The sequence below is a fragment of the Hibiscus syriacus genome, unplaced genomic scaffold (genome assembly GCF_006381635.1).
Source record: "Hibiscus syriacus cultivar Baekdansim isolate YM2019G1 unplaced genomic scaffold, ASM638163v2 tig00110195_pilon, whole genome shotgun sequence".
NCBI lineage: Eukaryota > Viridiplantae > Streptophyta > Magnoliopsida > Malvales > Malvaceae > Hibiscus > Hibiscus syriacus.
The window spans coordinates 822832-849151 of record NW_024062621.1 but is presented as its reverse complement, the minus strand read 5'-3'; the positions used below and the strand labels follow the sequence as shown (position 1 = coordinate 849151).

At 35.2% G+C, this 26320-nt stretch overlaps 3 protein-coding genes and 1 pseudogene across 8 annotated transcripts; 2 read left to right on the top strand and 2 right to left on the bottom strand.

The window, feature by feature from the left end:
- Positions 1-659: 659 nt before the first annotated feature.
- LOC120218204 (probable magnesium transporter NIPA1) lies at positions 660-20522 on the bottom strand. Of its 3 annotated transcripts, none has more exons than XM_039215176.1 (9): positions 20518-20522; positions 4425-4547; positions 4268-4324; positions 3215-3305; positions 2732-2892; positions 2460-2587; positions 2048-2185; positions 1323-1415; positions 660-965 (listed from the first exon to the last, which is right to left on the bottom strand). In XM_039215176.1, exons 2-9 carry the CDS (start codon positions 4543-4545, stop codon positions 795-797), a joined length of 960 nt encoding a protein of 319 aa, XP_039071107.1. In that variant the 5' UTR covers positions 4546-4547; positions 20518-20522; the 3' UTR covers positions 660-794. The 3 variants fall into 3 exon arrangements, with proteins under 3 accessions (XP_039071107.1, XP_039071106.1, XP_039071105.1); XM_039215175.1 differs by lacking the exon at positions 20518-20522 and adding an exon at positions 4702-4739; XM_039215174.1 differs by lacking the exon at positions 20518-20522 and adding an exon at positions 4698-4717 and having other exon boundaries at positions 4425-4613.
- On the top strand, positions 5939-11500 carry LOC120218199 (serine/arginine repetitive matrix protein 2-like). 4 transcript variants are annotated; one of them, XR_005525217.1, is made up of 9 exons: positions 5939-5968; positions 6326-6881; positions 7234-7674; positions 7785-8298; positions 8621-9921; positions 10040-10234; positions 10322-10767; positions 11003-11077; positions 11250-11500. XR_005525217.1 is itself a non-coding variant. In XM_039215167.1 (8 exons), exons 2-8 carry the CDS (start codon positions 6347-6349, stop codon positions 10357-10359), a joined length of 2979 nt encoding a protein of 992 aa, XP_039071098.1. In that variant the 5' UTR covers positions 5939-5968; positions 6326-6346; the 3' UTR covers positions 10360-10630. The 4 variants fall into 4 exon arrangements, 3 of the variants coding, with proteins under 3 accessions (XP_039071098.1, XP_039071096.1, XP_039071097.1); XM_039215167.1 differs by lacking the exons at positions 11003-11077; positions 11250-11500 and having other exon boundaries at positions 8621-9499; positions 9545-9921; positions 10322-10630; XM_039215165.1 differs by lacking the exons at positions 11003-11077; positions 11250-11500 and having other exon boundaries at positions 10322-10848.
- LOC120218205 lies at positions 13609-15679 on the top strand (annotated as a pseudogene).
- Positions 16619-18844, bottom strand: LOC120218203 (splicing regulatory glutamine/lysine-rich protein 1-like). Its single transcript, XM_039215173.1, has 2 exons — positions 17844-18844; positions 16619-17593 (listed from the first exon to the last, which is right to left on the bottom strand). The coding sequence occupies exons 1-2, from the start codon at positions 18379-18381 to the stop codon at positions 17112-17114; spliced, it is 1020 nt and encodes a 339-aa protein (XP_039071104.1). The 5' UTR covers positions 18382-18844; the 3' UTR covers positions 16619-17111.
- Positions 20523-26320: the final 5798 nt, after the last annotated feature.

Sequence of the window (26320 nt, the reverse complement as noted above, 5' to 3'; positions counted from 1 at the left end):
AATTGATGACATTATAAGCCTCTTTAAGCCTCCCAGCTCAACGTACTAGCAAATCAACCAGTCCCGTAATGCTTTACATTAGGCTTCATTCCATGATCCACCGGGCCAGCATGGTTACAAGCACACAACGGAGCAAGATATGTTACTGCATCAGGCGGGCACCCCTGCAAGATATTCGTTTCCATCCATTGCAAAGGCTTATCCACAAACCCAAGACTTGCATACATATCAACAAGTGCATTATACTTCAAGTGCTTTCTCCATTTTTGCTCGAAAATTTTAACCGTTTTAACCCATCCGTACAAATGTTGTCATATAGGACTAAACTTTTATGTTAGATGTTGATTAAAAAGTAGAAAATTTGATTTTGACAGATTTCTTGTTATGCAAGTTTTTTTTTATAATCAAATAATTATTCTTATAAATAAATTTATATGTTAAGCCTTGAAAAGACTTGCATAACCATCATTCTTATCAAACCCTAATAATAACAAATACTTAAAAATATTATGAGAAAATTAAAAATACATATATAAACAGACGAAAACTGAAACATCTAGTTTTTGAACATCTGTAGAATCTCTTTACATCCACCAATGCCAAATAAAAAGCATCCATCTTAAGTATTCCATAAACCTCAATTTTTTTTTATATAAAAAAAGGATTCCTGATTCTCCCTTTGTTTTTTATTTTATTTTTTCATTTTTTCCCTCACTTGTATGAAACTAAAAGCAATATCTGAAACAAGGCACAGTATTAGAATCTGAATTCGAATTTCAAGCCTGTTGGACTGACTATCTAGAACTAGAGATGGGGATAGGATCAGAAGATGTATAAACAGGGAGTCTGCCACTGGAATTGTTTCCCATATCTTTGGTTTTGTGGAGGAGGAATGTTCCTGATATAATTGTAATAAATCCACATAACTCCGTTGCAATCTCTGTCCCACCTTGAGAATCCCAATCCTTTTTTTACTCAAAAACAAAGAAGAAAAAGACGTTATTATATACAAAAGCACAATTTTTTTGTGAGTACAATTGTAAACGAACCGAGTTCAAACGGAACTGTTTGTTCATTTATTACCAGGTTGGTTTGTGTTTGTTTAGAGTTCCAAAATTTGTGTTCATGTTTGTTCACATAAACTAAATGAACTTGTTTGTGATGTTCATTAAAAATAATCCAACATATTACTGAGCATGTTCATTTGATGTTAACAAGTTCATTTAATTTATATAAACAAGCTCAAAAATAAATAGGGATCTGTCCATTAAAGCTCGATGCATTGTAGTTAGAGTGGGTAAAAATGTTTTAAGAAAACTTACCTTAAACATGATCATGCTGGCAAAAATGGTGAGTGTTGTGAACATGACATAGTAAACAGGACATACAACAGCAGTGTTAAAGGTGTCCAAAGCCTGCAAAAATCTTAAGCTTTTAGTAGCAACAAGAAAAACAACAATACTTTAACCTAGAGCCAATAAACATATGTAAATGAAGAATATAAGTTTGAAAAATATGATTTGAAAGAACTCTTTTAAGTCTTTTTATTCTATAAGTAACTTAAAATGAATAATTTGCAATGCTGTCCAAATAATTAGTGTTAGAACTAGTAAAACACAACCCAATGGTAAATGGCGGAGTTGGACAGCACAAATTCTCATCCTCTGTCTACCAAATCTATTATTGTTTATCAGCAATTCAAGTGATCCTATTAGATTAACTTATGCTACTCCGACTCTTCACACTCTTCTTTCTTAAATACTCATGTCTAACAAAACATATATCCAAACATGTGAATGGGGATATGGGATATGATTTTTCAAAAATCCTTCCAGTGCATGGAAAAACTTTTAAAAATAAACATACCCGTGTCAGATAAATACCTGTATTTGATAGTGACATCTGAGTCTGAGTAATAGGGAATTTAACCCCCCAAAAAAATTTAAAAAAAGGAAAACACGTGCAAGTATTTATGCCAACTGACAAAAAGGTAAGAGTATCAAGCACTATATAATTTATGCATTGAAATCTAAGTCTCAACACTTACCTTGTTCAAGTAATTTACTTGCAGAAGACAGCAAAAGATCACAATTGCTGTGAATATCCATGTTTCGTAGTATTTAAATTGATTCATGCCTCCAAACGACAGCTTCAGTGCGATTCCTACTGCTTTAACACCCATTACCTATGAGCATGAAAAAGAAGGTTTACAAGAAGTGTTGTTAAAACCATGGTTAAAAAAAGGTTTAACACCCATTCCTACTGCTTTAACACCCATTCCCTACGAGTATCAAATATGGATAGAGTTAACAAAGATATATTAATTTTTCCTAAATTTTTTATATATTTAAAGGATCTTTGGACAAACATAACACGGTACCAATATCGGTAAATGTGCAAGATGCTGTAAATTAAAATAAAAAAAATAATAGAAGAAGCCTTAAAAGTAATCAACAAACCGTAAGAGATCCCATAAGGGAGCAGATTCCGATATAAACTATCAAATGGGTTTGGCCATAGCGTGGAACATATCGAAAAATGATCACTGCTACAACAACCAAAACGACCCAAAAGTATACAATGAATCCTGTCAATGTAAAAATGTATAGATTAGATAAATATAGGTGTCAAAAACGGATACTTGAAGAAAAACGAAAAGTTGGACCAACATAAATTTTTTTAACGTGAAATCATAATGTATAAGTAACTAGATTGGAAAGTTCTCACATACCCGGCTCTGTTGCAAGCTGCCATACTTGTTTGACGGATTCAATATTTCTTTCCTTTGGAGCATGTAAGACAATGGTTGTAGAGCCAACCACACAAAGAGCACATCCGAGCATACCAAAGATATGTAATCTCTCCTTCAAAATAAAATGAGCTAGCACTGCACTGCATAATAGTATTGATCTCATAAAATTAGTCAGATCCACAAGCCAAGCCCATATAGAGATATAAATCCGCTATGTTACTCAAACCCAAGTGTGAAAGTCGAATTCGGGTATTATCTAAACTTTTACATATATTTAGGTCATATTCCCAAAGCCATATCCAGATTTGTGTCGGACATGAGTACTTCAAGAAAAAAATTGAGGCAAAGCAACATAGAAAATATGTATGCTTCTAAACACATCTCCTTGTATGACCATGAATGAAACTAGGTTGCTACATAATTATCATATTTTAACCAACAAAGATGGAACTTGATCCATACCTGAAAATAATACTTAAGGCTCCCAATGGCGTTACAAGAATTGCAGGAGCATAGGCATAAGCAGCGAAATTAGCTATCTCCCCAAAAACCACTGTAAAAGTAAAGCACATTAAGATAATGTGAACAGTAACATCGGGAGTTTCTTGAAATGAAGTAGCAGGAGGAAAAAATATGCTATGGTAAACATGAAGCATAAGAACACAACTAATGTCGTTCAGGCTCTTCATATTCTTTTTATCCATGTTTGACCCTCTTGTCCAAGACATCTATATAATGGTATGGGGACATAGTCTTTCAAAGTACTTATCCAGGCATATGTTCATTCAACACTCGCAGGAAAATCTGAGTAACATAATCATAACAACTTAACACAATGCTCATTATTGCTCAATGGCATTGCATACTAAGGCTCGTTCTTACTTTTCTCTTTCTTGTAACTTTTTTTGTTGCAGATTTGGTATTATATTTCAAGTAAAATGTGGACAGTAAAACTAAACACATAAATTCTCCCATTCCACTTCATTTCAGAACACATCTAAAAGTAAACAGTTTCTTTCCCTTCAATTTGGTTATTCTCTTGAAAGGCCAAGATGTATGTTACTTGGACTTGAAGATAAGTGTAGGATAAAAATATTTATCTATGTTTAGTGCTTTTAAGTCTTTTCAAGTGATCAAACACTCAATAAGGGCAGCAACAAAGCATTCCTTTACCTATATTACTAAGATTCTTGTTTTTCTTTAAGTAACCAACACTCATGCTTGACCCAGATTCAAATACTAAAATAGAGAAATGACCTTCTCTAAATTGAGATACTACAAAAAACATAGAGAAATTAAGCATACTGGTACTGAACAAGAAGCCATTGACAAGTTACCCTAAAGACTAAAGATATCCTTAATCTCAAAACTTCATTGCTTCAAAATTCCAACTAATTGTCATCAATTATGGTTTAAAATTTACAAAACTTATCTATAAATCTTATAATAAAACGAAAGAACAAAGAAATAGAACTACAAGTAACTAACAGATTTGAGGTGGATTTTTTAACTTACTGGTTATCATTCCTGCCCACCACAAAGGTTCGTACAAGTAGGAGTGCCCACCTTGCCCTAATATCAAATTCAAAATATCCATAAAAAAAAAAGAACACTTGAAATTGAACTCTAATGCAAGTTTTTAACAAATTGAATCAACGAGAATTAAGAGAACCGGCTCTTGGTCCTGATGCTCCAGCTTTCTTCAAACCCTGTTTCTTGATAATAAAGCTGGATCCAATGAAAATGCTCGATGAAACAGCCAAAACGAGGCCACGAACATTGTCTGGTGACATTCCTTTGATCATTTTTTATACGGAAAAAGTTAATCTTCTAGCGCAGAGCCAAGATTTTCAATCCGGATGTATCTAAATCCAAATCAAAACATCACTAAGCAATTAAACAAAAAATCAGGAAAAAAACTAAAATTCTTTCTTAATTTGTATATATACCTTTTTGTTTAGAAGTTTTCTTGGCACACTACGAAGAAAGGAATTAATGGAAGAAAGCTATAAATCAATACCCATGATACCAATCAAGAATTGACGAGAAAAACAAAACTAAAATTCACATTCAAATAAAATTGATGAGAAAAATGAAAATACGCAGCAATTGAAAAGAGAAAAAGAGTTGTAAAAAAATAAGCGAAGTCCGTTACTTGGTTACACAATCGTTGGAGAAACAAACTAGTATCTTATATCCTTCCCGAATCCCGCGATAGTCTCTCTTATTTCTCTTTCAGTCCCTCCAATTTCATCATTTTGTTATATATGACCTTTCTTTAACTTCAATATAGACTGTCTTTAAAATTTAAAAGAAAATTATAATTATTGTCCTAATTCTAAAAATGTTTGAGGTGATTTTTTAATGAACCAATTGACATTTTATTAAATTCAACTATAATATAATATCAAAATTAACTAGGATCAATTTAAACAAATCATTTCTTTGTTTAGATTAAATTTTAGTATGTGTTGTATTACAAGTAAATTGTAGAGTTAATTCATATATTTTTTATAGTACAACATAATTAAATTATAGACTTAAAATGATTAAATCATAAATTACACCATGAGTTATTGTATTACGAGTAAATTTATAATAAAATGATTGCATTTAAAAAAAATACAATTAGATCATTCTGTCTGTTGATTATAATGATATATTAATTTTATTGTCAAATGTATAAAGAACGTCAACTTTTTAACTACATATAAGTGACATGATTATTATAATCAGCTCATAGAATAATATAATTATTACAATTGATAAATAAGATAATTTGATTGTAACTGATAAGTTAATTTTTGTTATGCATTTAGCGATAAAGTGACATGACTATTACAATTGATAAAATAGAGTAATTTAATTATGATGTTTTGAAATATGAAAGTCCAATTGTAAACTTAATCATAATACAATGGCATATAATACAATTTATCCTTGGTTTAACCAATTTTACGACTACTGCTCCATCATAATCTAAATTTTAAATTTTGAAAATTATAAGACAAAATTGATAAAATTGCATTAATAAGATTAAAAATGTAACGTAAACATAATACAGGGGCTAATTAAAGAATTTAAACTTTTTATTTATTTAAAAGTTTAATAATCGAATCCCGGTTTTGCCCCACCGCGTAGCTCTCAGCCCTATATATAAACATATAGTCATTATCTTCCCGGTTTCGCCGTCGGGTACCAAATTAACAGCACAAGGTAACGCGCTTTTCCCTTGTATTTTCTTCACTTTCCCATAATTTTCTTTGCATCCAAACATAGTCCAATGGACTCCAGAAGTTATTAAATCACGGAAAGTGGAATCTCAAATGCTTAATTTTTACGTACTTTCCCCTTTTTAGCTTCGAATTTAAGGATTTGCTTTACCGATCCGGTAGATTAGGGTTGCATTTGAATAGTAAATTGAAATTGGTGTAGTTTTTAGTTCTGGAGTCTTCTAGGTTTATTGGAGTACACTCGATTGGGGGGTTTTTCAATATTTGGAACTGATCTAGCATATTTCGCATTTGGATTTTGAATGATTGATGATTTTGTCTCTTTTTTTTTTACTTCTAGAATTTTAGGTGTTATAGTTTGATGGCCGATCGAAGCTCTGCTGCCACAAAGCCGATATGGATGAAACAAGCGGAAGAGGCCAAGCTGAAAAGTGAAGCAGAAAAAGATGCGGCTGCTAAAGCGGCTTTTGAAGCCACATTCAAAGATGTTGATAAGAGTCGTAACAAGGATGTGGAGGCAGCTTCATCGGATAGTGAGTCTGAGGACGAGACCAGTGACTTGGTGGACAAGCCAATTGGACCTGTGGATCCTTCCAAGTGCATGGCAGCAGGGCCCGGAATAGCGGGTGGCACAGCCTGTGCAGCCTCAACATTTATGGTCGTAACTAAGGATGCAGATGGGAGGAAAGTACAGAGTGGGGGTGCACAGATTAAGGTAATAGTTTCGCCAGGTGTTGGTGTTGGGGGATCAGATCAGGAGGGCATTGTGAAGGATATGGGAGATGGGACCTACACTGTGACTTATGTGGTGCCGAAGAGAGGGAACTATATGGTAAACATTGTGTGCAATGGGAAACCGATCATGGGTAGTCCATTCCCTGTGTTCTTCAGTGCAGGTAGGTAACATTGTTAAAGCTCTGTCTGTTCATTCTTAATTGTCTTATGTTGTCACTTGTCGTGTTCATTTCTTAATGTTCAGGTATTTGGAGTAGTTGTTGTTTTTCATATGAATTTCAATCTCTAAATCATAGTATTATTTTCCTTGTTCTGTGTGAAGAAGGCTCGCAAACTGGAATGAGAGAAGTTCTCGATGCGACTCCCCTTCATATTATTTGGCCCATTTCCATCTAACTTGCCGTTGAATTTTTGTTCTTGCTTGTTGTTGATGAGTTTGACTTCACTTCTGGGCATACCTTTTGACTGCATTCTTAGTGCTCATGTGCAGATGTTGAATTTGTTGTATTGCAGGTTCTTCTACTGGAGCTGTACTAGGAGTGGCTCCTGCATCCACGTATCCAAATCTAGTAAATCAAACAATGCCCAACATGCCAAACTATACAGGATCTGTTTCTGGAGCTTTCCCTGGCTTGTTGGGAATGATCCCAGGCATTGTATCTGGTGCTTCAGGTGGTGCTATTCTGCCAGGAATGGGGGCATCTCTTGGGGAAGTTTGTCTGGAATACCTCAGTGGCCATTGTGCTAAAACTGATTGCAAATTGAACCATCCTCCCCACAATTTGCTGATGACTGCTTTGGCAGCAACAACCAGCATGGGAACTCTCAGTCAGGTTCCTATGGCACCTTCTGCAGCTGCAATGGCTGCAGCTCAGGCTATTGTTGCTGCTCAAGCCCTTCAAGCTCATGCTGCTCAGGTGCAAGCACAAGCACAGTCAACCAAAGATTCATCGGGTACCTTTTACACTATCTTGTTTTCCACTGCCCTTTTTCTTTAATTTATTTTCTAAGTGCTATTTATTTCAGTTGAGTGCTCAACCTAACAGTAATCTACTTCTTTTCAGATTCTCCTGACAAAGCTGCAAAGGGTGATTCATTAAAAAAAACCTTACAAGTTAGCAATCTTAACCCACTTCTCACCGTGGAGCAGTTGAAGCAGCTTTTTAGCTTCTGTGGTACAGTTGTTGAGTGTACAATCACTGACTCAAAGCATTTTGCTTACATAGAATATTCAAAACCTGAGGAAGCAACAGCTGCTTTGGCATTGAACAATATGGATATTGGCGGTCGGCCATTAAATGTGGAGATGGCCAGAACTCTTCCTCCGAAGCCAGCTACTTCGTCAACGACTTCTTCTTCTCTGCCTTTAATGATGCAGCAAGCTGTTGCCATGCAACAGATGCAATTTCAACAGGCTTTGCTTATGCAACAAACATTGACTGCTCAGCAGGCAGCCAACCGAGCTGCAAGCATGAAGTCTGCAACAGATTTAGCTGCAGCAAGAGCTGCAGAAATAAGTAAGAAGCTAAAAGCTGATGGGTTTGTTACTGAAGAGAATGAAACCAAGAGTAAATCTAGGTATGTCTCCCCATCAGGACAAGTGCACTTCCTTGCATACATGTATTGTTTCTTAAGGCTTAATTTTAATTGAGGCTTGGCTTCCATATTGTTAAAGAACAGAGTTACTTTCATTCGCCATTAAGTTTATTTTATCATGATTGGAACAGGTATCTGTTTGCAATGATTCTCTTATGTTTTCAAATCTTGGTTTTGTTTTAAGATGGTATTTTACATATTAGGAACAAAAGGAGATCAAAGTCTTCTCTTGTTTGTCTGTCTGTTAGACTTCAAACCTTAATGATAGATCTGAGTTCTATTGATTTGTAACTCCTGTTTATAGGTCACCATCCACTTCCCGTGCAAGGTCAAGATCCAAATCAAAATCACCCCTTAGTTATCGGAGAAGATCAAGATCCAAGTCAAGATCACCAATTGTTTATAGGGGAAGGTCAAGGTCCAAATCAAGATCATCAATCAGTTATAGACGAAGAGGGAGATCTCGCTCTTATTCACCTCTGCCTCGTTTCCGACGTGATCGTAGGTCCCGGTCACCTGTGCGGTGTCATCATCGTTCAAGATATGAAAGTGAACGACGTTCTTATAGAGATAGGGATGACAATGGAAGGCGTAGCAGACGAGATACAGAGAGATCACGTGATAATCATTTGTCTATTTCGAGGAGAAATAGGAGTACTAGTCCTCGAACTAGAAAATCTCCTCCTGTAGATTCTGACTCCCCAAAGCAGAGCAGAGAAAGTTCACCTAATCTTAGGAAATCATCTTGTCCTGGTTCAGCATCACCAGGGCATCAGAGAAGAAATAGGTCATCCCCTAAGAATGATGAAAGAAAATCAAAATATAGAAAGCGCTCTAGGTCGAACTCTTCTGATTCGGATAACAAAAAGAAAGAAATCCCGGATGAAAAAACAAAACACAGCAGTAGACAGCGATCCCGGTCATTATCTTCGGAAGGTAGACATCAAAGAAGAAGCAGGTTTTCAAGTTCAGATGAAAACAATTCAAAACACAGAAGGCGGTCCAGATCAGTTTCTGTAGAAGGCAAGGTTCGCTCGAACAGTAAAACTGATGAAGTGAGAAAAGATGAATCGAGACATAGTGAGAAAAGGAGGTCCCGATCAGGATCTGTTAAATGTAGGCATTATGCCAAAGAGAGGAGTGAAAGAAATCGAGATAAGAATTCTAAGCATCGAGATAGAAGGTGTTCGAGATCAAGATCTGCTGATGGCAAGCATCGAGATAGAAGGCGGTTGAGGTCAAGATCTGCTGATGGCAAGCATCGGGATAGAAAGCGGTCATGTTCAAGATCTGCTGATGGCAAGCATCGGGATAGAAAGCGGTCAAGGTCAAGATCTGCTGATGGAATGCATCACAGAGGAAGCAGGCAGCCACCCCGAAGTTCTGATGAAAATAGATCAAAACACCAAAGGCATTCCAGGTCAAAGTCTACTGAGGGAAAACATCGTTCTGTTGATAAAATAGATGAAAGATCAAAATGTCGTGACAAGAAGCATTTATTATCCGCTGAAGCAAGGCCTGCTAGAGGAAGCAAATCTTCTCCGAGAAGTTCTGAAGACAATGATTCAAGGCCCAGAAGCCGTTCGAGGTCAAAGTCAGCTGAAGGTAAGTAGTATTTGGATGGTAACAATAAAAGTTCACATTTTGGCAAAACAATAGGAAAAATTGGATATGGTAATGGATGGGCTGCTTACTTCTGTTGTGGATGATTTATAAAATACAGGGGATGATGGAATTTTGGTTTCAAAAGGGGAGGCATACGGCTCAAAAGTTTCAGTAAATGATGATCAGGAACTGAAAAGCAAATATTTACCAAAGTTTGGCAGTGATAAACAACTCTCTCCAAGTAGCAGATTGAATGCAGATGAGCAAAACGAACTTGAAAAATCAAGTAGTAAGCAGTGGCATGATAGTAATGGTAATGTAACAAATCACTGAAAATGAAATAACACTAATAAAGATATACAGTTCGTGACTAATAGCAACTCCGATATGTTCTTTGCAGGATCAGAAGATCATTCCACTTCACCTCGGCGGAAATGAGTCATTGGCTCTGTGTGCTACTGAGCCTTGGGGATTTTTGAGACAAGCAGTTCCAAGTTGTCTGAGTGCTCAGTCTCCATTTTAGCCATGATTCAATCCAAGCTTGTTCAGATCAGATATGAACAAGTTATTTAAGTTTAATGAGAGCTTTTAGCTCCCATGTGAACGAACAGCAGCTCACTTAAGACATTGCTTAGTGTTTCTTTTGGTGCTTGGACTTTTCAGACATTTGTTGTTGCTTCATAAATGTATGCCATTGTGCTCTTTTATCCTTTGCAGGCATGTGGAACAGATTGGCATTGGTCTTTGAGCTCACGTTTACAATGGATAAAGTATTTCAAGCAGTGTTCTGCTTTCTTCTGCAATCAACCGTGCAATGTTTGTAGCAAGCTTCTTTTACTGCTATATGTATGTTGAACCATTATCTCTACTGCTTTTCTGTAATTTATTAAGTGTTTATTTGAAAGTTTGCAGCCTGGTTTAGATTTATCCTCTCTACCTCTATTATGTTTGTGTATGTATTAGCAAGCGTGCATCCTTGTTTAGATTCCAACACTTGGCCCTTGATTGATGTGCTTGATCATGGGTCCATTTTTATATGTCTTTGATGGTCTAGGAGGCCTGTTACATCCATCTCATGCAGGTTTATACATGGTGTTCCTGTTGGACCTATCAGTGATCAGTTTGGAGGGTTGATTTTTATTTGATCTATGTGAAGGTATGCAGTTGCTTTGTGGCAGAGAGCTAGTGCTATAAAATTTATACTTATGCTTAAATTTCTTTAGTGTTGATTTGTCATATAAGGTGTGTTAGGCTTGGTTCTATCTTTTCACGTTGCTTGTATTTTTTCCTTTCTTTTTTCCCCTTCTGTTTTCCCCCTCATTTCCAAGGAAATTTAATATCCGAGCTACTTTAAGGTCCTGTGTAACCAGACTCCATGGGGATGAGTAGCGTCTATTTTTGAGCCCCATAGCCAGATCGGTTGATCACTTAAAAAAAATTTCATGGTTTTTTCACAGGTAATCTTTCATGACACCACTTGGTTGAGTTTTTTATATGGTAGTAAATGTTAAGTTACATTTGGTTGCATTTGTACCCTAGATATTAATGCTCTGGCTGTGGTACATAGATGCCGGTTGATCACTAGAATTATGTTGATTGATAGAAGAAATTTGAAATCTTTTACATTCTACTTTATTCCATGGTCATCTAACCATTTCCTTTGGGGCTTAGCTTGTAGTTAAATGAATTTTTTTGTTGGCTAAGGCTTTGAAAAACACCCTGAACTACATCACTTTTCTTAAATAATTGTTAAAATTCTAGGAATTTAAACTGTTTTAGCCATTTTTTGTTTTTTAATCAATTGAAATTGGTAGACAGTTATGATTTGTTTTGGTTGTTGATTATCAGTTGGACTGTAACGTCATCGTCTAAAACTCACCCATTTTTTGTCTTCCGTCTTTTTTTTTCTCTTTTTTTCCAAGTCCTTTTTTTTCTTTTTCCTCCCCCACCTTTTTTTTTTGTGCTTGTTTCTTTTCTAGGATGCATGGATATGGTGGTATAGGAGCTCAGCTTTGGTGTCAAACTCTCTGGAAATGGTTTAGCATGAAGCACTATGTTACTTGGATTGTTCATATTTGAGTGTCGGATACAAATACGTGTTTAGCATGAGTATATTACCTCGGCTTAGGCAGTGAGTGTCGAATTGTGCGTTGGGTTTATTTTAAAGTATTTTCACGTTTCTTTAGAGGATGTGGGGATATTTAGAGGAAGCAAACATCAAAATGATGTTGCATTTCAGATACCTTAGGTAGTCTCTTCCAAGCCCTAACTCCCTAACCCTGGAATGAATAGGTAATGAGGTGAGTAGAGATGGATGTCATGCATTACTTTATAATATCTGTCCATTTCTTAATTTATTTATCTATACATGTTTTATTAGACTTTAATATGCTTTTTGACTTCTAGTTTGAATTTAATTAACTTCTCAATTTCTTTAGGAATGCTTTAATATAAAATCAATCATTTGAATTTTTTTTATTTTTTTTTTTGTTACAAGATACAATTAGTAGATACTAAAAGAAGTTGGCTAGTTTTATCAAAGTTGCCGACGATTTTTTATATAGTAGCTTTTGCGGTAGTTTGTTAAATTATTTAATTTGTTAAAATTTAGGCTTATTTAAGAAAAGCAATTAAAAAATAAAGATGTATAAAAATTATTTAGAGTTTTCTTTTATTTATGTTGTAAAATATATTTATTTTAAAAATCGTCAAATGAGTAGATCTCTTTACTTCCCACAAGCCGCTTTTGAACGTGTTGTTTAATTGATTGTAATAGGGGTGTAAACGAGTCGAGTCGAATTCGAGTATTGTTGAGCTCGACCCGACTTGAAAACTTTGAAATAGAGTTTGACTCGACTCGAAAATTCTGAAATGGAGCTCGAATTGATTCGAAAATTCGCGAGTATAAAATTTTTAAGCTCGACTTGAACTTGAAATTCTGAACTGAAGTTCATGAGCAGTTCGAAAAGGTTCGAAATGAAAAAAAAAAATTAAACTTAACAATATTAAATACTCAAACTCGAACCTGAACTTTAAATACATAAAATTCTTATTGTATTTAAAAAAATCAACACATAAATATTAATATTATTAATAATTTATTTTTTTAAAAATCTTAATATATTATATTTTCGAGTAGTTTCGAGTCTAGTTCGAGTTAAATTTATTCGATCCGAGTATTTATCGAGTTTTGACCAAATCAATCTCGAGTAGTTCTTGATCTGTCTCGTCTTATCTACAGTCTTAGATTGTAATTTTCAAAGTAGAATTAACAATTATAATATAAAATCAATTTATAATATAAGCACACTATCATATTTAAAAGCCGCCTCCGATCGTGTTGTAAATACTAGCAAACATATAGGGATAAGGCAAAATGATAAGGTCAAGGTCAATCTTTTTATTTAAATTGTAATTATAAGTAGTTCATGTACACTATAAATGTTATATTCGAATTTAAATTTTTAAGAGATAACAATAATTTTAATTATTGTGGTAGTTTGATTTGTGTTTTGATAGTAACTTTTTAATTATTGTGATCATTTAATGTGTGATTTGAGTAAATATTATAATAATTAGGTTTCAATTCAAATTTATAACCAAAACGTGTCCGCATTCCCTCCAAACAAAATCACTTTCGTTTTCAGCACTCAACAAATATCACTTTCCTTCCTAGTACCCGTTTTTAGAATTTAGAACTTTTCTCCCCTCCACAATCAATATTCCCCGATCGCGACCCCCCCTTTTTTACTATTTTTGCTTCCAAATTTTGTTTCAGTTTTTGCAATTCTTCAACAACAACAAAAAATGAACAAAATTAACTTGTAACTAGCAAATAAATCGTTTCTAGTTTTTACTAAGATGCGTTGCGGTTATGGATTGGCGGCGTTACCAGGTACTGACTCCTGTTTCTTTTCGACGGAAACTACCTCCCTCAGGCTACCCAGAACGGTCCATCCGACTCGGATAAAATTTGGGTTGTTCAAAATCAGCGCGAAGATCGATGAAGTGAGGAAAGGGCTGAGTTTTTACGAGTTGCTGCGAGAAGGGTACTTTGCTGGAAATAAAGCAGGCGTATAAACAGCTGGCTAGGAAGTACCACCCGGACGTGTCGCCGCCGGATCGGGTCGAAGAGTATACGGAGCGATTTATTCGGATCCAGGAAGCTTATGAGACTTTATCGGATACGAGGAGCGGAGCTTCGTATGATAAGGATTTGGCTTTCGGACTTCACCTTGCTTTCTCTGCTAGAAGGCGTTACCAATACGATGAGGTATTTTGATTTTTTTCTTTTTGTTTCTACTTTTGTATTAGTATTAGTTTTGGGGGTTTTCCCTGTTTTTTGTCTCCTTTTTGGGAGTATTTCATATCTGGCTTTTGCTTATTTGGCTTAAATCGAATTTCCTTCTTCAAGATTTGAACTTTCGTAACTTGTTAGAATTTCAAAATTTAATCATTTGGGTGTCTATTTGGGGGACTGAATTGATGATTTGACGAAGTTCTCAAGCTATATATAGTTTTGACTGTTGTTGAAGAAAGCTAAGGTCAAAACTGATGATCAAGTATTGAAGTTCACATGAGTTTCTTTGATCTTCATTTGCTTCTTATTTGTGTTTACTAAAACATAAACAAAATATTATATCTGCTAAGCTTCAAGGATATGGATGGTGTTGACTGAGTACTTCATCTCGTGACTTTCCGTTTATTTTGAGGAAATTGAATTTTTCAAGATTTTGTGTGAAAATCGATCATTTCTGTTGTTTGTTTCCTCCCTGAAAGCTTGAATTCAATGATTGATCCTTTTTGCTTTGATTATAGAAGAGATCGGTCCCTACATGGTGGGAATATTCCCTTTTTCTACTTTGCTTCAGCATGATTTTCAAAAGTGCAACGCATATTCACACACGCACAGAGAAGAAAAAGGTTAATTTTTTGTTTCCCAGGTTAGTTCTTGTGAATGAAATACAAGTAAATACAGAATTTTTTTTTTGAGAAATTGTTTTCCGCAGAACGGATGTTCTTATTTTTCCTCGCCTGTACATTATACCTTTGAGTAGCTCAGCTGTCTGTTCGAATTCTGTTTCCTTCTTGAATCCATATTAAATTCCTGTGTAGTTACCGGTACAGGTAATAATAGCAGTCTACTCCATTCACTAGATTCTTTTTATTAATAGGATGAACTGAGTTTTTCTTAGTATGCTTACCAAATATGGTGAAGCTAGCTTTGCTATGGTACTTAGTTGTTTCGTGATTCACTTAATCGCTGCACTTTTATGCTTAAGATCCCCGATTTGCCATGGTTATTATGGAAACAAAAAGGCCTTGTTTGCTACTGCTCTTGCAAATAGGATTTGCCTGTTGTGATTAAGTAATGCTAATGATGAAATCATTGCGTTTTGTCTGGTCTCTTAATTCAGCAAATCTTTATTCCGAATCTTTTACTTTTGGGTTGCTTTTTTTTATGAAAGTTCTCTTAATTATGCCTAGTAATCCGGTTAAGAGTCGTCGAACATGCCGTCATTCCTACCATATGTTATGTTGTATTTTCTGGTACGTTGACAGAATCCGTTATGTTTGCTTTGAATTCTCACCTTTCTCATCACAACCAGGATCTAGAAGATCGGAGCGGGTGGAGAAATCGATGGCAGTCTCAGCTGTCAGAGCTGAAGAGAAGAAGCATGAACAGGATGCCGGAGGAAAAATGTCATGGGGAGCTCGATTGCGCAGCTAAAGGGAGGAATTGTCTAAAGAAATATAAACAAGACTTTCTTTTCACCCTCAAATGTATACACAAAAATCTGCCATCTTTTTTTGTTTTTCTTTCTTTTGTATATAAATCTTCATCGTCTCTCTTTATATAATGGTGATTTGATCATCATTGCTCACGTGCTAATATGATAACCAAATGCCACTACTCGTCTCTTATGTAAAATTTGACTGTTTTCATATATACATTGGTCTTGGAGCCTCTGTGATTTTCATTTCTTTTTTTGTCATTCCATAGATTCATAAAGGTGAATGACAAACGTTCAATAAAACCAGATTGTTCACTGGCTGGCAACTTTAACGAGGCCGCCGACTAACTTTCCCTTTAATCATACTTTTCAATGGAAAACCAAACGATGTGAAATAACTTTCTTAATAATAACATTCCAATAAAATGCCCCATAGGAGACGATTCAATAGTTATTCCTCCCAATCAAAACTGATAAAATCCCTATGCTTCAAATGCTTACACAAGGAGTATGGGATAAAAATTTACAAACTTTATACCTTATTGCACGCATACAGATAATTTCTCCAAAAATGATTTGCCATACTTGATTTTTCCAACAGCAGTGTAAAAGAGAACCGTTGACCTGATCAAAAGAAGACGATAATATACCTGGAAGCTGTTCCTTAAACCGATGTGTTTTTTAGATACGCGTATCTACCTGCTCATAGTTCTCTTCTTCTAAATTTTAAAATCTATATGGAGGATCTTTGAAAAATCATAGGATTTTATATAAGAAATATTTGAGAACAGGATGTTTCAGACAGAAAATTGGTGTGGTTAATTTCAAGGCTTAGACAAAGCTTCGAAATGGAGCATCAAGGAAATAAGGGGCAAAGGAACACAGTACTCGAATCTGATTAAAAAGAAGATAACCCTATACGTAAAGCAAAATGGTGGTAGCATAAACACTAACAGGAGAGGTGAATAAATGAATGCCACTACTTTCCTTTCCCCCTATCTTACATTTATTGTAAATACAAGAGTTCTATTTTACAAATCAAAATTGCAGTGGAATTGCAAAGACCCACAGCTAGTTTCTCTCACAATCTCAATTAGAAAGAGCATCTCAGCTTTATGCAATTCAGATAAGAATGCACAAGGTTATACATTACCTTTTCCTAGGCACCGTCATTCGGTTGCTTTCATTGCTTCGTGTGATTTGAATGAATTAGTTGTCTTGTACCAGGACGCAAATACACAGCCTACACTTCCAGGAGGTCGAATGACCTGATAGAGCAAAGTGATGGTTGCCGTAACAGAGCAGCTTGGCAGCCAGTTGTTCAAAAACATTCACTGCAACACTCGAGATCGACAACAAAAGAATGCTGAATAGAAAACCAAAGAATCCGCCCCCAAAGGGCAAAACCCAGCTGCAGTGTAGGAGGGTTAACCATGTGCCCACTAATAAAGATAATCAGTATGGAATAACGTATGGAAGAGCATAAATATCTGCCGACTCTATCTGCAGAGCCTCTGCCCATACTTGTGACTCATCAATCTCCGAAAATCCCTCCTTGGGTTTCTTTGATTGCGGTTCAGCACTGCGAAATAGCCATGATTGGTCATCAACATCAGACCATTCTTCCATTTTGGGCACAGAAAGTACCTGGCTCAAATACTTCGAGTCCGGATGAGGTAGTTTGATAGACACTTCATCGAGTTGACTAGCTTGTGCACTTGATGATAAATGCTTTGTCGGGGAGACAGATGACAGCTGAGCTTCAACAATATCATTCAACTTGCGTCCTCTATGCTCGACTTTAAGACTGGTTCCTGGTCCCTTGCTATCTAAAGTAAGTGGAATGCGAGCTTGACAATTCTCCAATGTCTTTCCATTGCCTGTCAACGATTGAGAGGAAGAAATTTTGTGTAACTTATTGGGTTTAACATCATCAGCTGTAAGAAAAAAAGAAAGAAAGCAGAACTTGTCACCATGATGGTTATAGAGCTTTCGAACCCCATCCCCTTCTAAGATAAAATGATAATCGACTTATAGCCATGAATGGAATTGCACGGTTTTATTCACAGGTTTTGTAACAGATAAAAGGCACCAAAGGTTCAAGTGATCACCTACCTAAACTAACACCAAAAAAGTTTTCAAGTGATCAATGGGATTGTATATATACAATCATGGCATAAAACTCACCATGAAGAAATCCATTTTTCTCCATGTCCTTCCGCTTGCGGAGATTTTCCTCGGTAACAGCACCCTTGTTTCCCTCCTTAGAAGGATGTGATGTTTTCAGATTAAAAGTATTCAGAAGGTCATCTTTGTTGCTTCCTTTTAAGTTATCCAGCTCCAAATTCCTATGTTCACCTTTCGCCTTCTCCTTCGCTTTGTCCCTATTCTTATCTTTCCCGTGACTTTTCTTCTCTCTGTCTTTCTCCTTGCGCTTATCCCTGATTTTATCATCACCTTTTTCTTTGATTTTTTCTTTCCCTTCCCCACGCCTCTCAGCATTATTCTCCACTTGTTTGGGAATCCCTTCAACACTAGCTTTCGCTGCTCCAGCAAGGTTTGGAACCATAGCATTTCCACCGGCTCTCGTCTCCTCCCTGATTCCTTGCACATTGAACTTCCTATCACCACTTTTCTTGATTGTCTCCTTCTCTTCAGCCAATTTATTAGCAGTCTTAGCCACAAACCTGACCATTCCCTCATCCTTTTTCCGGTCACTACCCATAAACTTATTCACCAATTGGCTTCCATCTCCTGCACCCTCATCTCTGACCCTCCCCGCCAACTCCTGCACAAATTTAGAATTCCGGAAATCTTCAACCAGATGACTATTCTGGCCAATCTTCTCCCCATTATAACCTGAAACGTGCCCAGCAAGTTTCTTCTCACCTGAAAAACTGCTTCGATCTTTATCCCTACCCTTCTCTTTCTGGATGAACTTCTCCCCACTGTGACTGTCAGCTTTTCCCGGAAACTTTTTATCATCTGAGATCTTCTCCCCATTTTGAACATCGGGATGACCAGGAAATTTATTTTCCTCTGAATTATTACTTCTATCTTTTTCTTTATCTACGCCCTTTTCCTTCTTTTTGTCTTTGTCTTTGTGTTTTTCCTTTTTGTCTTTCTTATCCTTATCCTTGTGCTTTCCGTCGGTTCCATCTCTCTCTTTTTTCTCTTTTTTCTCCTTCTTTTCTCTCTTCTCCTTCTCCTTCTCCTTCTCCTTCTCCTTCTTATGACTCTTCTCTTTTTGCTTCTCCTGAAAATTAAGAATAATGTTAGAAAAACATAGATTCATAAATCAAATGCAAAAGAAATATGTATACAACTCAGAAACTAACAAACAAATGTTCAGTAACCCGCAAAAGTTGAAAGTAATTACTAAAAGATGAAGGCTTGTATGTATAACAGCTCCCTTCACGATTTTTCAAATAAGGGCTCACTTGATCGCTGTTTTTCATATAAGGGATCATTTGATCCATGATTCAAACAAGGGGCTCACTTGATTTGAGTCCAATTAGAGGAGCCTATTTTATATATAAACCAAAGATAAATTGTGCGCCAAGTTACAGTCACCTACGAAAATACCTTAATCAACAAATCATATATCACTCATGTAACAAGAAATTTTGACAGGATTACTTAAAGGTCGTCGTAGAAGATAATTATCTCAAAAAACCCTTTGTACTCAGTCTTGAAAGGTTATGACAGTGGAAATTGAAGGTATATGATAAAACATTAACGACCGTCCTAAGAATGTCAAACACAAGTGCATATGGGTTCAACTATTCTAACATATAATATGAATGTCAAAACTTGGTAAGAAACCGATTCTTCCAGATATGGTAAAAACAGACACCAAGCTAATGCATGCATTCTTAATTAATTTTTTTTTATAGGAATTGAAGGCCTCGTTAAAAACCCCCTTCTTGATTAAAGGAGTTTTAAAGACAAACTCCTTAATCATCGGAAGGAGGAAAAGAGTGCCTTGGAATTTCATTGAACATAAGAAATTACCAGGTACAACCAGAAATTCACCCCCAACATAAACAGAACACCAGAAACATTCGAAAATAAACCTAAAAAACAGCAAAAACTCTGCCTAATCCACCTTAGCTAGAACAACGGCCTTAAATAGGACTGACCACACTTAAAACCTAAGCTTGGCCCGAAAGACACCACAACACCAAACAACTATAATATAAGCCAAATAAAACAGACGACTCAATCCATATACACCAAGATCATCCACAAAGGCCAAGAGTTTCCACATAAAACGGATGCAGAAGAGCAAGCATCGAATCTCCTCCAAACTGCCCCATATTGCTCATCTTGTCGACGGAGAGCAACCGAACTTCCAACTCCAAAAACAAAGATCATATGTAATTCATCTGCCAAAACTTCCATTGCCGTAATCTTCCGGAAACAGAACCACTACTGAGCCTCCAGACTCAAAATCCAGATCTTTCCCTAACGTTAAGGAGTCTGTCTCTACCTTCTTTAGATTCTGCCCCAATGCTGGAAATTCCAAATCATAAAGGAATCTGCCTGCAGGATCCTCGCGTTGCACCTTATTCTGTTTAAACTTGCTTCGGCAGTGATAATTCTTCCTTTGAGGAGCCGATTTTTTGTCATGAAAAGAATGGAGAGAGGTATAATTATTATAATTCCCCTTCTTAACTCTGTGTTTCTGCCTGGAAATGTGCAAGAATGAATCAATCCTTAAAGATCGTGCACCACCTTTGATGGGCAAATCAATTAAAAAATCCTTCATTCCCTCATTAGCACGTGCTGTCATGCAATAATTCTTGTTGACATTTTCTGCCCCACTCCCCTAAAAAACCAGCACTATCTCGTGTTCCACCTCCTTTGTTCCCCGGTTCAGCATGGCCTCACCATTTAATCTATTGAATGCACAATTATTTATAAGGCCCTCTTTAAGCACATCCTCCACCACCTTTGACTCAACTCGACCATCCAACATGGGGAAATCTGAAAAATAATCCTTCGAACCCTCATAGCCACGTGCAGACAAACACCTATCCTTATAGACATCCACTGCTTCTCTCTCCGCGTGCACCAGCTCTGTCTCGAGTTCCCCCACCTCCTCAATTTTCGAATGAACCGTCCCCTGACCCACAACAGCGCTCCTCAGACCCCTCATCATTTCCTCGCCTATGTTCCTTTCGTCCTCACCCGACAAGAAGCAACCTCTAGACCCACTCCCCATACAACAGAAAGCATTTTCTTCTTCCTCAGAACACCTCCCGAGACACTGCACCTCCGATGAGTTAACGTTTCTACCAGCTTCTTCAGCACACACCTCCAACTCGGGAAACTTAACTGGAGAGACACCAACGAGCTCCCCCACCTTGGATAACGGGGATGCGACTGCCTCTTCCAACGAAGACGACTCTACCCACTTAATAAAAATTCTGCACCATTCTACCAAGTTGTTTTTGAGAGTTGAAAGCTTACTCTCGTCAACAGAACCAACAAAGGGAGCCTCCGTATGACTAACATCCTTCACCACACTCTTGCCCTCGACTGGATATGGACCAGAGAACTTCTTCCTCCATAAAACATCACGAGGATGATATCTCGCCATGAAAACTCTAACTTTGTTACCTTGAATCCAAGAACTATCAACACAGTTGATAGCCTTCCTCGCGTCCTCCAGTCTGGTGAAACGAACAAATCCAAACCTACTTCCTCCCTTGCTTCTTTTATTAGGGATGAAAGAATCAACCCCCTCGCCATATTTATCAAAAAATAATCAAAGACCTTGGTAATGAAAACTCTCAGGAATGTTGAAAATGATTACTATGACACAATTTTGCCTAACAGGAACTCTCACCTTACTCGCCATCAAGAGAAAAATAATAGTTCAAGTCAATCAAAAGTAGCATGCATTCTTAATTAAAAACTTTATACTCAAACCAATAGGACAAGAGGTAGATATCCTATCCAATATTTTTCCATCCATTACTTTCCAATGCATTAATCAAAATCATGCAAATCTGTAGGACCTTACCTCATTCATTAATTGTGAAAGTCATGCTTGTAAATGGTGATCAAACTTGAATCGAATAGTAACGGACACAAAAGTAGAGGATGGGAGCTAAACCCTAGGACAAGCTTGACTACACACTCAACTCCTTACTTATCGAAGGTTGTAAACAAGATTGTCGCCCTCAGTAAGAACAAAAGTTAAAAGTAACACATTCAGAAGGACGATTGATAAATCCACAAAATCTTGAAGAAAAAACATTAAATTCATGTGATCCCTGGACCAAGCCTAACACCATTTAGTAGAAGTTTTTCTCTAGCGAGGAGAAAGAAAAGGTGAAAGATGTTAACCCAACTTAATCCTTCATTCAACGGAATACTGACAAAAATTCGTGCCACGCATATTTAGAGGTTATAAGAACCTAAATGTATCACCAGAGAAAACCATAATAGAAAAATATGACATATATTGATATATACAATCATTCAGTCATAAATATCACCACCAGTGCCTAATGGTTAGTATATAAGATATGCCATTTAAAATAAGGCTCCATTTCAACCACTTATTCCTATATATATTGAAAAGTATTTCTATATAATGTGTTCATAATATACAGTCCATAAACCTATTTATGAAATTATATACAAGCTTCATTCAGCAAGGCATGCCATAACAGAATTACTAGTAAAGCAAATCACAGAACATTATGTATACATAAAATACATTCTGAGAGAAGACAGTAAAAACTTTATAGAGCATTTAACATCGCTTGAAAATAAAAACTGAACAGCACAAACTCAAATTCAATTCAGATATCAGGGAATTCGTTCTCGTAATGATACTAATGAATGCTGATTCTACCATAAAAAAATAGTATAGAATACAAGTAAATGGTGTTAACCTTATTTAGCAAGTCAACATTATCAGTCCTAGCCTTCTTTTCATATCCTGGTGGTGGGAAAGGAAAGCAACGCGACATTTCACAGAAGTTCAGAACACAAAACGAGAATGCCTTCCGAACACAAAAACACTTGGATAATCTACCAGTAGCAATGTTCCGGGAAGGGAACAACCAGTAACTATGCTCCTATCCATGCACCATATCCCTACATACATTTCCAGCTTCAATGCTGCCCCATGAACTCCCCCGCCACTTTTGATAGCTCAAAAAAAGTTCCTAGACCCACCAAGCTCTTTAATCTCCCTAACCTCAAATGTAATTCAACTAACACTAAACAAACCACTTTAAATGACAAACATCACCACAGCAAAGTCTTCAATCACTGCTACACCTACTGTTGTCTTACCCTAAGCTACTTCAAGTATGCCCCAAAATAAAAATGATCTATTGATCAAGAATTGTTGCTCAAAAACTAAGATAAACCAAATGGGTTTTTAAGAAACAAAAATAGTCCAGTACAATCTGAGCCTCTCTGTTATCTGCAGCATAAAAAAGAATCATCACCTCCTCCTCCCAACAATAACCCAATGCCAAAATCATCCACCAATTGAGATCAACCACATAAAAATCACTAAAAACCCAAGCACCCTTTCTTCTAAAACAAGTAAATCCTCAAGCTTTTGAATCACTATCTACGGAATTAATTAGGAAAGCAATCTTCTTCCATGTCCAAAAGCTTTTCAATCACCATTTCCCTTAAGCAATCTGTTTGAAACTTAAACCTATAAAGAGATAGCTCTCCTATCCGGTACTGCAAAAACAGAGATTGAGCTCATTTATACACTGATCAAACCCTAATCAGTTCCCAATTCGGGAAATTCCCCCCAATTTGTTGATCCGGAAGAAAACCCTAGAAAGAAAAAAACCCAATCAAACAAAACTTCAACTGAGCAAATATCAAGTACCCATTCAATAAAATAAAAAAATAAAAAAAACTTTGAGAAAACCCCAATTTTATCCAACAAATAAACCAAAGAAAAAAAACCTAAAAGAGTTTTTTTTTAAAGAAACTTTATTTTTTTTTCCGAGTAGCATAAGAGTAAATGGGTATCGACCAAAAGCCAAAAAGAAAGTTTTGATTCAAAGCGTAAGTGTTAAACAAAAATCAGTTCATAAAATAAAACAAAATTTGAAGGTAATAAGGAAGATTAGATTAGATTAATACCTTGCCCGCAACAAATTGGGCATTGTAGGAATGAACAAGATCGTTTTTTTTTCTTTATTATTGCTCTTGAATTAATGGAAAAAAATAGATTACAAAATCACAAATTACAGAGATGAGTAGAACAAGTAAGCAAAAGTTCAATTCCAGTTTCTGTCAACCTGTTATGTGATTGTTTTTCTCTGCTTTTTTTTTTTTTGGTATTTGGAGAAAAATAAAGAGCTCTTCTTTGTTAGAAGGCCTTATTATTATTGTTATTTTGTTTCGGAAGTTGCACGCGAGGAAATGGGAAGAAAATCTAATTCAAAATAATTAATTAATTAATAAAGAGAGGCCGAAGAAGAAAGTGGCCCAAATAATATTGCATAACTCATCTTATACCATTAAGTGACTTTTAATCCTTGCATTTATATTTTTTTAATTTAATCTTTATTTTTATTTCTTTTAATTAGTTCCATCTTTTCATGTGATTACAACATAATATTTATTCAATATTTTACTAGATATTGATAATGCATATACCTTGTGCAGATATAGTCGTTTAAACTTACGATTTTTAGGAATAACAACATATAAATATATAGAATTGTTCCATTTTGATATCCAAAATTTATTTTTAAAATCATACTTAATGTTTCAATTTTAATTTGTTATCCTATCTTTAAAAAAATAGAATTTTGACATTATATTTTTTATTTTTTCAATATTTTTGTCATTATCTTATAGTGACACATCAATATCAATATTAAGTTTTTAACAGCGATGATATTAAAATGAAACACAAAATAAACGTTAAGTATGATTTTAAATTTTTTAAAAAATATATTAAATATCAAACATAATGAAAATGATAGTTTATATACTAAAACATATAGTTTACCCTATATATATACATGATAAAGAAGGATGGAGTATATAAGAAGTCTTTGAACTATGTTCAAATAATTATTTTAATTATTAAATTTTAAAATATTATTAATAATTATTAAATTTATCAAATTATTAAAAATATAATTAAATTTTATCAAATAGTTGCAAAATATCATTACATTTGTAAAAAAAATTACAATTGTTACAAGATTGTGGTGATTTTTTGTAATAATTTAATAGATTTAATGATTATTTTATAATTTTTAAAAAATAATGATTAAAATAATTATTTAAACATAACTTTTCTCCTCTTTACTCCTATCGTTATGTTTTTCTTTGTTTCATCATCTTTTACTTTAAACGTTATTGTTTGTACGGAATGAAAAATTAAATCTTTTAAACAAAATTAAGAATTCAAGTTTTAACATCTTGAATAAAAATAAGTTTATAGTACATTTTTATGATACTCAATTTAAATTAATTAATTATTAAATAATATATTAATATTCTTTAAAACATGTTACAATTGTAAGTAATCAAAAACATTTATGTGGTTGTGGCCAAATCATGTAGTAACAAAGAATATTCACCTTGGCAGGTTGCCATTTTCTCAAAGTAGTGGAGAATTACCACGTGGCAACACCCCCAACCTATCAAATCACCCATCTGTCCATACACATGTAAGCTTATCATTTCCCCTTGGGAAAACAAATGGGAAAATGTTGGATGATTGAGTCTCAATACTCTTCCCCGTGTGTTCATGCTTCCTCCGGTCTCAGTTTCAATAATTAAATCGCTAATACTATTTCATTTAGAGATGCACATGAGAGCCTAATTCGATGGGTTTTGACTCGATTTAATCGGATTGAGTTTTTTTTAAAAATTGGGGTTGAATTGAGTTTTTTCAATATGATGTTTTGGTCGGGTCGAGTTCGAATTTAGGGTGAAAAATATTCAATCCGATCCGAAAAATACATAATTTACTTTATATTTATAAATAATTACAATAATACCCCTATATTTATTTATTTTTTCAATTAAATCATTTTTTATTTAATAAAAATAATATTTTTTTTTATTTCGGTCGAATCGGATTTTTAAGTTATATATCGGGTAGGGTTCAGATCGGGTCGGTCAGATCTTATTTTTTTTCTAATCGGATCGGATTTCAGGTGAAGGATTTATTGTTCTCGAGCCGTGTCGGGTGGACAAAAAACCCTACCGAACTCGACCCATACACATCCCTAATTTCATTAGGGTTATGTAAAATAAATTTTAAATAATTTAAAGATTATAAGATAATATTTTTAAAAAATATACTCTCAATTTTTAATAATTTATACATACTTATAAATATAACTATTCAAATAAAAAAATCTCCAAACATAACCACACTCTTTCTTATGAATTATGAAGTGTACCCTAAACATACCCAAAACATCACATGCGTTCGACACTACATACCCCATTTTTGGAGGGATCGTCTCTTTTGATGGGCCTCAACGAAAACAAAAACATATAAATTTTAACTAAAATTAAACACGAATCAAACAATTTTGATAGTAAATAAATTGTTGTTATTCCTTAAGGTCACAAGTTCAAGCACTATGAATGTTAAGGGTATGGGCGTTCAATGTCAAATGATTGAAAGTGTTATTTGA

What these genes read in the sequence shown, in the direction of transcription:
- LOC120218204 (XM_039215174.1), bottom strand. Translation starts at nt 4,557, where the DNA reads ATGATCAAAGGAATGTCACCAGACAATGTTCGTGGCCTCGTTTTGGCT. An exon ending in CCCTTATGGGATCTCTTACG is followed by an intron (nt 2,186 to 2,459) that starts GTTTGTTGATTA and finishes TCATGCTCATAG; the next exon opens with GTAATGGGTGTTAAAGCAGT. An exon ending in AAGTAAATTACTTGAACAAG is followed by an intron (nt 1,416 to 2,047) that starts GTAAGTGTTGAG and finishes AGATTTTTGCAG; the next exon opens with GCTTTGGACACCTTTAACAC.
- LOC120218199 (XM_039215165.1), top strand. Translation starts at nt 6,347, where the DNA reads ATGGCCGATCGAAGCTCTGCTGCCACAAAGCCGATATGGATGAAACAA. An exon ending in GAGGTCAAAGTCAGCTGAAG is followed by an intron (nt 9,922 to 10,039) that starts GTAAGTAGTATT and finishes TATAAAATACAG; the next exon opens with GGGATGATGGAATTTTGGTT. An exon ending in GCAGTGGCATGATAGTAATG is followed by an intron (nt 10,235 to 10,321) that starts GTAATGTAACAA and finishes TGTTCTTTGCAG; the next exon opens with GATCAGAAGATCATTCCACT.
- LOC120218203 (XM_039215173.1), bottom strand. Translation starts at nt 18,381, where the DNA reads ATGGGTAGTGACCGGAAAAAGGATGAGGGAATGGTCAGGTTTGTGGCT. An exon ending in GAAAAATGGATTTCTTCATG is followed by an intron (nt 17,594 to 17,843) that starts GTGAGTTTTATG and finishes TTTTTCTTACAG; the next exon opens with CTGATGATGTTAAACCCAAT.